We start from the raw sequence: 11,720 nt of genomic DNA, 5'->3' as shown, positions 1-11,720 counted from the left end.
AATGTCTGCTTGCGATCCCGCGCCACTGGTATATTTTAAATTGTGTGAAGTTTGACCAAAGAGCGATTAAACCTCATGTTTACTGTTTTATCTTTTCGGGACCGTACGTTGTTTAAGAAAGGGGGAATTTCTCCTTCCTTTCTGTCCTGTTATTTATCTTGAAAACCCTCCAATTATGGGAAAACCCTTCTAGGGTTTTGGTTGGTTTCATGTCGTCTTCAATTTCATTTTCTTCTTTTAATATTGAAGACCAATATCTGAGAGAGGCAAATGACATGTATATATATATATATGATACACATATGAAGACTGGAACGGGCTTCATCACTCGAGCAGTGGTTCTTCATTTTTATCTTCAGGCTGATGACCTCTTTAAATGAAATGTCTGCTTGTGATCCCTCGCCACTGGTTCAGTATATTTTAAGTTGTTAGCAGTTTGAAAAGAGAGGGATTAAACCTCATGTTTACTGTGAGTTTTACCTGTTCAGGACCGTACGTTGTGCAAGAAAGGGGGAACTCTTGACAAAATGATCTATATTTTATGTTGTAGAGCAATATTTTCCTTCTTTTCTGTCCCGTTATTTATCTTGAAACCACTCAGATTAATCTGGCAAACCCTTCTAGGGTTTTGGTTGGTTTCATGTGATGTTTAATTTTTCTTCTCCAATATCGAAAACCAATATCTGAGACATAATTTAAAAAAAAAAAAAGATCAAAATGTTCAGCATTTTGTTTGTGATCTTTAAATGCAAGTGAAAAAACAGTGCTGCAGTTAAAGAGATATGATGAAACGGTCTACACAAGTCTTAATAGACAGCACCAACAGGGAGGGTCATGAGGACTCTGAAATAATACAAATTGATTCAAATCAAATGGATTATTTCTCTTTATTTTGTTAAAAGAAAAATATAGTTATGTTTGTGTAAGAAATATCCATCTTTATTCTGTCTATCTACTGTATTGTCTGGCTATTTGTTCACCCATCTATCATTTTTCTAAGTCTAGTGTGTCTCTCTGGAATAGTTCAGTCATCCGTTTCCGTTTATTGACAGTGAGGGAGGAGGCCATAGTAAAGGTGTGTTTCCACGTTTCGGACCAGATCCTTGTAAAAGTATTTTCCCCTTCAAACTTACCTCCTACGTCCTGAGCACTCTGCTGGTTTGCTGCCTCAGAGGACTAAAATGTTGCCTGAAAAAAAGCCCACGGAGCGCTGCCATTTCCAGAACTCTCTTAGAAACGAGCAGTTTTGTTTTTCCAGAATGCCAGACTGTTCATGTTTGCAAATGTCAACATTTGTAAAAGCCGTTGTTGAGCTCCAGCAGACTGAGGGCCCCCAGAGGGATTAGAGGAGGCTCTGTTTACCTGCTCTGAGGAATGCCGCCCTGCGTGGACGCTTTTGTATCTGTCAGGGACCCAAGGTCACAGCGCCGGCAGAGATGGGCCTGCTTTGTCCCTCCTCAAAGTTTCCACCTCACAGTATCAACAACTAAACACAATGTGGGCGACCTGGGAGAAGGAAATGGAATTCCTGCTCGTGTTGCTACAGTGTTCAGAAAACTCCCGGTTCAGTGGCTCCTTTTACCTTTGATAAGTCTGGGTGGGGAGGATTATCACCTTTTTTTTGATTGGAAGAAAAAAAAAAAATAGTTTCACAGAATTATATTGTATTTTCATATATTTTGGTAATTAATTTGCACTGCAGTACAAATGTACATTCATTAAATGTGATCCTTGAAAATCACTTCACACAAATACATTTATTTAGTACCTAACTAGATGATAGCAGTTACAGCTTCTTTCTGCCTGTGATTTGATTACATTTTCATATAAAACCATCTTTAAACTGTGGATTACCTCACCGCATTTCCATTGCCAATCAGCAGTACAGGCATTTCACCGCATGGTGTCGCCCTTGTTCAACTTTATAGCGCCAGAGAAACCGATGCTTTAATCGATGTTAGAAAGCTCCCTCTAATACCACTGAACACGTCTAGAGGACATAAATAACGACTTAAACCTCAATATTAAGTGCTACATGCACATTAGAAGTCCCTGTGAAAATACTGGAGGATTAAAGCGATTTGTTAAGACTGACAAATGTTGTTTTTTTGTTTTTTTTCTTAAGCTGTGATTTTAAACAATGAGTGCGTTTCTTCCTCTGGGAACCGGTCACTGTCAGTCACTGATGGAGCAATCTGACCTCAAGCAGCAGACACCGAGCGGCGCATTTAGGGCCAACAAACACACTTCTGTTTAATTTGTCTGCAAGTTAGGAGTTATTTGCGGTGGGCAAACCTCGTTAAATCTGACATGGGCTCTCAACATTTCGCAAGCATGCAAAAGGTAGTTCAAAGCGCAATATTTTCTCCATTTTGTAAAAAGCTGGCAAACAGAGGTGGTGGTGGTGGGGGGATTGTATGTTGGCTTTTCCCAGGAAAAAGCTCATTCAATTACCATGTAAAACAATAGTCATGTGTTAATTCTAACCCACCCAAAATGAACGCCTTGTTCGTTTTAAAACACAGCTGGATCAAAGTGAAATTCGCAATACAATTAGTTTATCAATGAGCTGTTCCAACAACTCATTTACAACTTTAATTTGGCCGGAAAATGCCTCATAATGTCGCTCAAATGTTCCTCTGTGTGTTTACTGTGAAGTTCACTCAGACAAAGACATGTAACAACTGCAAGTTTGAAGATTTTCTTTATCTCATTTTGTAATAAACATATAAATAATAAACTCTAGACATTTTTGACGCATCGCCCTGTTATGAAAGTTAACTGGTATGGTCTGGCTATATATAGACTATCCAAACTTTGCATCTGCCGCAGGTCATTTCTATAAAACTATTTCCCTATTACAAAATATGAAAAGAAAAATACATTTTTAGTACATTTACATGAGTTACTTATTAATTTATTTAACGAAACTGTTTCAGTACTACTTTAACTGTTACTGAATTGTCAGAATCTGCATTTAATATTTTTCTCAGAGGAAAACAGAAAAATAGAAACGCAACAAAAAAAAAAAAAAAAAGAAAGGAAAAGCAGAGAATGCAGACACGAGGCAGAATATCTGTCCCACTCCGACAACTTAAACGAACAGTTTCCAAAATAATAAAATTCTTAATAAACCAAGCAGTACAAGATTTTCCAATACTTTCCCAACTACTGTATTTAAATTAAAATATATTCTCATATCTTACACTATTTCAAATAACGAAATGTGATTCGGTAGCGATCTGTCAAAATCTAATTTACAATTCTGTGTATAAAAATATAATTTATGGAACCCCGCGAAGTTTGTTCTCCCCAAAATATAACAGTCAGTTGCACACACATATATATATATATATATGCACATATGAACATTACAACCTGTCAACGTTAGCTCCTTTCTACATGGTCTTCTTCTTCTTTCTCTTGGCGATATTTTTTTTATCTTTTTCATTTTTTTCTTCATTTTTTCTGTCTTTTTTCTTTTTTTGCATTTGAGATATACAAAAATAGATTATGCACAATTTGCCGCTCACACCGTCTCAGAATCCATTTGTGTGACAGCAGCGAGTTCACATGAGAATAAATTATTCAAAGAGAAACTTTTTTAAGGCTCCATTCATTCTTTGAAAGGGGGACACATGGAAAAGTCACTGAAATAAATATCCCAACTCCGCTGGGGGCCTTTGTCTTGTCTGTTTGTTCGTTCGTTTTTTCTTTTTTTTTCTTATTATTATTATTATTTTCTTTTTTTTTAAATCTACTGAATAGTTCGTGTGTCCTTACATGTAAGTCTCACTCTGCTCCTGTAGTGGAGGTTTCAACTTGAGTACACTGACATCCCCAGTGGATGGATCGAGTGGCTGTCCAGGAGCCATGTTCCTACTCGATAAAGGATCTCGGAGTACCAGTGCACCCCGTCGTCCTGCGCACTGGCTCGAGGCTGGGGACTGAAAAGCAACGATGACACCCAGTGGGCGAGCCTGACGGGCGCGAGGGCCCAGTGAGCCAGGTCGTGGTCTTCGATCACTGCGTAACAGGACGCGAGGACCTGATCCACCACCACGGTCCCCTGCATGGTCACCGGCGCAAAGGAGCCCTCGTGCTCGGTCGTGTAAATCCGTTTCACGGTCACGGGCTCGAGTCGACTTCGCTCGGAATCGAACACGAACACCTTCTGTCCGGATCGGACTTTGCTGGCGAAGACCGCCGACATCTGCTCATCCTCATCCTCCTCTTCCTCCTCCTCCTCATCCTCCTCCGTGGTGGTGGTGTTGTGGCCGACGAAGAGGAGGTGCGCGGCGGTGAGGGTGATCTTCTGGCCCGAGTCGGTTTCGATCACGTAGAAGAGCCTCCTCGTCGTCGAGTCTTGGTCGATGAACATGATGAAGTCGGTGTAGATCGGGTTCCCGTCGTGGTCCGCTGCCAGGACCCTGTCGCCGGTCCGGAGGTGTTTGACCGCCTTCTTGGTGCCATCCTGCAGGGTGACGGTGGAGGAGCCCGGGAAGCAGCCGCCTGACTTTGCTGCCACCGAGTTTTCTGTTAGAATAAAAGTTTTTTTTTTTGTTAAAATACAAAATAAAACCACCTGAAAATAGTTATAAAGTTCCTCCATTATGATAAAACAGTTGTAGGCCTCCTGCAAAATTATTTCAAAAGTACTTTAAATGTGCCAAAGCAGCATTAGTTTAAGCTTTTATAGAACTTTAAGAACTTCAAAAGTAATAAATCACAGGTGCCTTTCAGCCGTAACGGCCATTCAAAAGCCCATTCAACAAAACCCTCCTTTTTTTCTGCTCATATTTGTATTTCTCCTGCCTACACACATCATGGTGGGCCATATGCATTTTGCATAATGATGTCTGTCTGCTCCTCCGTGCCAAATGCGTATTGGCTCGGCCCACGTTGTCTGAGACGAGAGAAAAAAACAAAAAACCGAAAGCCTTGGCTCATCTATTCTTAATTAAAAAACCCAATAAAGAGCAGCCATTGTTATTCTAAATCAGCTTGTGGATCAAGCTACTCCTGGTAAAGAACACTTAGGCCTTTCCCAGCTCCTCGTCCCCATATTTACTCAGGTGCAGAAACCTCCATGTGACAATTCACACAAATAGGCGACTCACAACTACTATTTACCCAGCGGAGCCACTCTTCCAAGCCTCTCGAGTTGTAGATTTGAATTTAAATGAAGGGCCCGGACTCTTAAATGCTTTCTGTTGTGCAACATCAATGTGCCCTCTCTCTACCACCTCTCGCTGCTTTGTTGTCAGGCTTGATGACAATAATTTTGGCCTTGGTTGAGCTCTTCACATACCAGTCTGTGGGACCACACTGTCCTGCACACATCCCAAAAAAAAAAAAAAAAAAAAGTGGTGGGGTGGGGGGGGTGTTTCCCTACTCAGAATTTGGGGGCTTTTTTTAATCTTCTTTTAAGATTCTCCAGCATGAAATAAGGTGACAACTGAAAACCAGATTTAGCCCAACCAATTCAACATTGTTCGGCCAAATCCCTTTGGTAAAGTCACATGACCCCTAATGACACGTCGGCCCGGCCCATACTGTGATCTCAAAATGTGTGTGTTGAATGATAAGTAAGGGATTTATCAATAAAGTCTGAGTTTAAAAAAAAAAAAAAAAAAAAAAAAAAAAAAAAGTAAAGCTGCCACGGTTCATCAATCAGTGTGAGGGACTAGTTTTTAGGCGCCATAGGTGTCCCTCGGCTTAGTGGAGGCCTGTGAGGTTATGTTAACAACCCAAAATGAACTTAAACCAGGAGTGTCCTTCAATTAGAAAAAACTGGATCTCAAACTTTCTCTTAGACAAATGAAATACGAAAAATAACTCAAACAAGGATTATTATTTATTTTTTAGGTCTATCATTTGATGAGCAAATCCAAATTATAGCCTAAAAACGTCACACCGTCCAGCATTTTGTTTTGGCTTCCACTGATGTGCAAAAAAAAAAAAAAAAAAAAAGAAAGTGAACATAATGATTCTCTTTTCTAGCTCACACCGAGGAGCCTCGTTAGTTTCTGTGGTTCCCACCATGAGACAGAGTGGGGCGATGTAAGATCAAGAACTAAGCTGCATGGCAAATGCTCCTAACGCCGCCCATACATCATTCATAGAACTATGTTTCATAGTCACAACGAATGGTTATTCTCTGCGCACCAATTACCTCATTAGACAATCACGTTCTTGATTGATTAATCATTAAGCAATGATCATTTGGGTTATCTTGATGATCTTGAATTTATAGTTTTGGATTACAAACGAATCAACAGATATGGGAGAGAAAAACAAAATGGTAATGCATGTCTGCTTTTACGCGTTGTTTCTTGGAGAATGTGCATGTTGCAGCTGATTGTGTGTTTTTTTGGACATCAACTTTGTTTTTGTCACCTTGATCGCGTCTTATCTGGCTGGCTTGCTGGCAGCTGAAGGAACTCTGATGCTGCACGAAAGTTTTCTAAAAGATAAGCCATGACTGCAGCTTCCCAGAGCTGCACCTGCTCTCCCAGATTACCATCGCACCTGACGTGGACACGTGCCCTGGTGATACAGCACAGTGCGCGTGATATACAACAAGGAGTCTTTCCCCCTCTCATCTGCTCGAGCCTTACCTGCTTTCACAGAGCAGTGGATGTGGGCTTTGGATTCATAGTAGACCCAGTCGAATCCGGCTTCCACCGCCAGCCTGGACAGAGTACCGTATTTGCTCTTGTCTCTGTCCGAGGTGGTGATGTCCACGGCCCGGCCCTCGTAGTGGAGCGACTCCTCGAAGTGGTGGCCGTCCTCGTCCCATCCCTCGGTGACCCGCAGCTTCACCCCGGGCCACTGGTTCATCACCGAGATGGCCAGAGAGTTCAACTTGTCTTTACATCTCTGAGAGAGGGAAAAGAAAGAAAGAAAGAAAGAAAGAAAAAAGGACCTGTTAGTCACCTGTTGTGTCCAAACCTGCACACATAAGATGTCCAGGCAGTGGGGGAGTCTGAATCTGGAGCAGCATTTGCCACCAAAGTCTTTCTTGTAACCTCCCCTCAAAATATACACAATATCCCAACACATATCTGTATCTCTGCTGCCCATCACAGCGATAACGATTACACTGATTTAAAGTCACCGAGGCCTCTGTAACACCTGATTCCTCCCAGCTGAGGGCTGAAGCACCGGGGGGGGGGGGGGCTGCACTGCATCTCTGAGCTCACATGTCTCAGTGTGAGCAGCAGCTGCAGCGTCAGAGGGCACATCTCGGGTAAGAAAGCTGCTGATGAAATATTGATAAGGCACCGCATTCGCTTCACTGGCCTATAACATATGGCTCTTTTGGTCTCGGAAAGGTGCGAGCAGCATCCCCCCCCCCCTTTTTTTTTTTTTTTTTTTTTTTGCTTTACCAAAAAGTGTTGCATTGAAGGCAACATGCATCCACACATGATGAATTCATGAGTTGGCATTAGGGCCATGCAATGAGCGAGTCCCTTTTTTGTTTTTGGTGGCAAACTTGTCTGTTTTCTTTAAATCAATAATTGATATGCAGATGATATGAAGGTTGATCTTCAGGAGCATCTGGCTGCCTTCACATATCTGGAGTGTTTTTTTTTTTTTTCTTTCTTGTAAATAAATCGTCGCCCCCCCCCCCACCACCCCCCAAAACCTCTTCCGCGCGCTCAATGAAGATGCTTGGCCTTCTCCAAGACAACTATTCTCGACGCTCAACCAATATGTCAAATAAAACATCACAAAGAGTCTTTTCAGCCCCAAGCCGCGGAGGGAAACTTTCATTCTCCCTCTCCTGCAAAGTCTGAGAAACGTGACATGCCTCCTTAAGTCGAGGTGTTTTGGCTGCTGACTGACAGACTTGTGAAATATCCAGGAGATGGTATAGAGAAGCGTCTGTGTGTGTGTGTGTGTGTGTGTGTGTGTGTGTGTGTGTGTGTGTGTGTGTGTGTGTGTGTGTGTGAGAGACACTGTCCTCTCTTCCTTTATGGACAGCCTGCGTGTCCTAAAGCAAGAATGTTCACACAGACCTCCCCAAAAAAAAGTCGTTTATCATCAGTGGATGTTTTATGAGGATATCACACTTGTAGAATGTGAGGAATACCAAAAAAAACAAAAAAACGGTGTCGTCCCCCCCCCCCCCCCCAAAAAAAAAAAAAAAGCCTCCCACACTCTGAGTGGGATTGTCGGAGTCAAGAGCCGTAAAGCTTTAACCTATTTATTAATTCATTAGGTCGTGTGCCGCAAATCAAGCCAAATTCTGCTCAGCCACCGTGAAGCCCAGCAGGACGCCCTGGACCGGCGCTTTGTGCTCGGGGTAAAGTTGTTCAACACAGCCTCCCTCTTAATCTTTTCACAAATGATTTGGTTAGAGGAAACACTTATCAGCTACCTGTCAGTGCAAACAAGCCGCCAGCTCATCTCCCCCCCCGAGAGACTGCAGAGCCCGAGCAGCGCTCCACTGCAAACACATCCAATAGTGGAGGAAAGTAACATTAGCCCGAGTGGATGACATGATTTAACAGAGCAAAGCGAGTATTATAGTGGATATCCTCACTCTGCTACAAGAAACCAAACTCCACTGTAAACACGTTGGATTTAAGAGATTGAGCAATCTCACCTCTCCACAAGAGGAAAATCTCCACTTATTTTGGGACCATAATATTTTACGACTGAACAAGAAGCTATAATTTGTGGATTAGATGGTAGGATTGATGCTTCTGTTCATCTCGGGCCCCTGTCAATCTATGAAACATCGTCTCTAAAAGTCTGTTAAAAGCCTCTGTTGGCAACTTTCCTATTTGAGTATGTGCTTGTCGAAGCGCTCCTTCAAGTAAATATTATCGTCTTGGCTGGACCTAAGTGGATGGATTGATGGATTGATGGATTGATTTGTTGCACACACATAAGGCAGCCACAGCACGCCCGTGCCTTGTTTGATGTACGAGTACATTTATTTTCCAAAACGCAATATAACAAGGACAGTCCAATATATTCATGCGTAAAACTCCGTGCGTAAGAACCCACTCGGTTCATGCGTAAAGCCCGTTGGCACAGCGTATATTATCATGTGATCATGCTTAAACCACTGGCAGAGTAGCCTTCAAACAGCTCAGCTCCTCTCTTTTGGATGTAAATAACCTAATTTGATGACCTGACAATGTCATGTACGATAAGAACAATTTCACCTGTTTTAACTTACTATGGCGTCCCGCTGACCAAAGGTCACAAGTTCAAATGTGGTTTTAGTGCCCAGTGAGGGGTGCCTAAAAAGCTCTTTCAAGTATATGTCACACTTAAAGCATGTTGTTGTGTTTTCTGTAAACGCTGGGATGCTGAGTGGAAAGCTGACTATGAACCAGAAGCAACAACTATACTGACCTTTTTTTTTTTTTCAAATGAATCTGTAAAACAGCAGCTCCCAAACAGGCTACACTGAGGCCCCTAAATAGACAAACTTCAGCCACAGACGCCCCAAATAAGCACATCTTATCTGAGGGACTCCCTCCTCGTTATGGTTCCATACAGACCTGTACACACAGCTGTGCATACAGCAGGTGGGGTGTTTTACTCAGATTGAAATCCTTTCAGATCCATGTTACTCAATATTCTCACAAATGAATGAAATAACAGTGCAAATCATAATTATCCATCTTTTTTTTTTCTTGAGCCCCTCGAACCTCCTCGTGGATCCTAAAGGGGGGTCCCTGAACCCCCCAGCTTTGGGCATCACATCCCCACACGCCTGTAATTTCTAATTTCATGATCTCTGTGTGTGTGTGTGTGTGTGTGTGTGTGTGTGTGTGTGTGTGTGTGTGTGTGTGTGTGTGTGTGTGTGTGTGTGTGTGTGTGTGTGAACCTATAGGTGTATCACAGAGGAGATGTGGGGGGGGGGCTGAGAGGGGACGCCGAGACCGCACGCACTGTGAATATTTCATCGGAGCTCGTGCTCATGCATGGTGCGAGGCACGGGTTCAGGGACTCCGGCGCGCGCCTGGCTTCATCACCACCACCAGCACCATCACCATCACCATCACCACCATCATCAGCAGCAGCAGCACCGCCGCCGACATCACCACCGGCATTTTATGATTACTGAGCCGATATCACCCAAGCGCTTTTAATAATTCACCAGCATCTGAGTGCTAAAAGTCACGCTGGAGAGCCGCGGCGTCCTGCAGCCAGGAGAGAAAGCTCTCCGGTCTTCTCTGCACAGAACGAGCTGTGAGCTTTGGTAACTAACTGCCTACGTTAGGATGAGAGTATTAAAAAAAGATGTCATCATCCAAGCCATGAAGGCACCATCACCCCTGCGCGCCTTGCTCCTAGAATTGACCGCAACACTGGTGGTGTCCATCAGAACACTCTCTACGACACCATGTCACTGTCCTCACGCACTGGTGCACATCATGCATGTAACAAGGCTGAATTACAGCAGCCAGTGCGAGAAAAATGTCTGAATGAGCCACGCCATGCCTGAATGAGCCCGGCTGTGTGAAGCGCGGTGCGCATCCCCTTAGCTGCGTTCATTCGGGGGAATGGAAGAAATGGGGAAGAAAAAAAAGGCGCTTAAAAACAAGCTGCAATGTTAAGCTGCAAATAGGCAACACATGCCCTCCACCAAAATGTAATGTAATGTGAAACAACAAATAGAGAGCCTCACAGAGATACAAATATAGATATGAGGAGAGGGGGGAGAGAGAGAGAGGGGAGAGGGGGGGCACATAAATATTTTAAATACACTGTCACAATCATGAAGGCCGAGTGTCCTGACTGTCCGCCTGCACATCACTTCTCCAGCTGGATTGCTACATTGGCTTTTCTTTTTTTTTTTCTGTCTCCAGCCCCTGCAGCCTTGTGCAAACTCCCGTGCTGCTGCTGCTGCTGCTGCTGCTGCTGCATAAAGCGCATCTGCTTTTTCTTTTTCTTTTTCTTTTTTTTTGTAAAACAGTGAAGTTAAAAAGGCTCGGTGTGAAGAGTTCAGCAGCGGGTAAAACAGACTTCACTTAAGGTGCGCAATCAGTCTGACAGGGAGGTTGTTGCAGTGCGCAGTGATGGTGCTGCTTAGGAGACGGCCACTACATATAGAGAGGAAGAGAGAGAGAGAGAGAGAGAGAGAAAAAAGAGAAAAGGTTCTGTCTCCTTACCTGAGTCATCAGCCTGTCGGCACCGGTGTTCTCCTCATCCTTGAATATGATGTCTGTGTTATAATTGGGAGTCAGCTCTTTAAATCGCTCGGAGTTTCTGGTGATCTTGCCTTCGTATCTACCGCTTGCCCCGAGGGTCTTCTCCGCCACGTTGGGGATGAACTGCTTGTACGCCAGAGGTGTCAGCTTCTTCGGGTGTCTTCTCCTGCCGTAGCCCCTGCCCGGCCCGCATCCCATCCCGGAGGACACCAAGGACAAGCAGATGAGAGCGACCAATACGATTCTGGTCCAGAGCAGCATGGTTTTTCTTTTTTTTTTTCTCTCCTGTGTGTGTCCTCTTTTTTTTTTTTTTTTTTTTCTTTATAATAAGATCTCAAAACGAGTCGCCTCTGCTATCTCTCTCTCTCTCTCTCTCTCTCTCTCTCTCTCTCTCTCTCCTCTGCGTCTGCCTCTCCCCGGCTCCTCGCTATGTCCTTGTCTCCTCCTCTACTTCGCCCTGTACGCCCGGTCTCTACTGTGGCAGGTGCGGAAATGAACGCCTCGGACGAATGGTAATAACGGGGCACATCGGAAGGAGGG

General features: G+C 43.7%; 1 protein-coding gene across 1 annotated transcript; it reads right to left on the bottom strand.

Moving 5' to 3' along the window:
- Positions 1–3,817: 3,817 nt before the first annotated feature.
- shha (sonic hedgehog signaling molecule a) lies at positions 3,818–11,462 on the bottom strand. The gene is made up of 3 exons (XM_054623190.1): positions 11,142–11,462; positions 6,621–6,882; positions 3,818–4,536 (listed from the first exon to the last, which is right to left on the bottom strand). The coding sequence occupies exons 1-3, from the start codon at positions 11,439–11,441 to the stop codon at positions 3,818–3,820; spliced, it is 1,281 nt and encodes a 426-aa protein (XP_054479165.1). The 5' UTR covers positions 11,442–11,462.
- Positions 11,463–11,720: the final 258 nt, after the last annotated feature.

The sequence above is a fragment of the Anoplopoma fimbria genome, chromosome 21 (assembly GCF_027596085.1).
Source record: "Anoplopoma fimbria isolate UVic2021 breed Golden Eagle Sablefish chromosome 21, Afim_UVic_2022, whole genome shotgun sequence".
In the NCBI taxonomy this organism is placed as follows: Eukaryota; Metazoa; Chordata; class Actinopteri; order Perciformes; family Anoplopomatidae; genus Anoplopoma; species Anoplopoma fimbria.
Note: the sequence above shows the minus strand (reverse complement) of the source record. Positions and strands in the feature narration are given on the sequence as shown.

Bases quoted from the DNA above. Each gene is read 5' to 3' on its own strand.
- shha (XM_054623190.1), bottom strand. From the start codon at position 11,441: ATGCTGCTCTGGACCAGAATCGTATTGGTCGCTCTCATCTGCTTGTCC. The intron at 6,883-11,141 runs GTAAGGAGACAG...TCCCTCTCTCAG, and splicing joins CCGACAGGCTGATGACTCAG to AGATGTAAAGACAAGTTGAA. The intron at 4,537-6,620 runs GTAAGGCTCGAG...TTATTCTAACAG, and splicing joins CCACTGCTCTGTGAAAGCAG to AAAACTCGGTGGCAGCAAAG.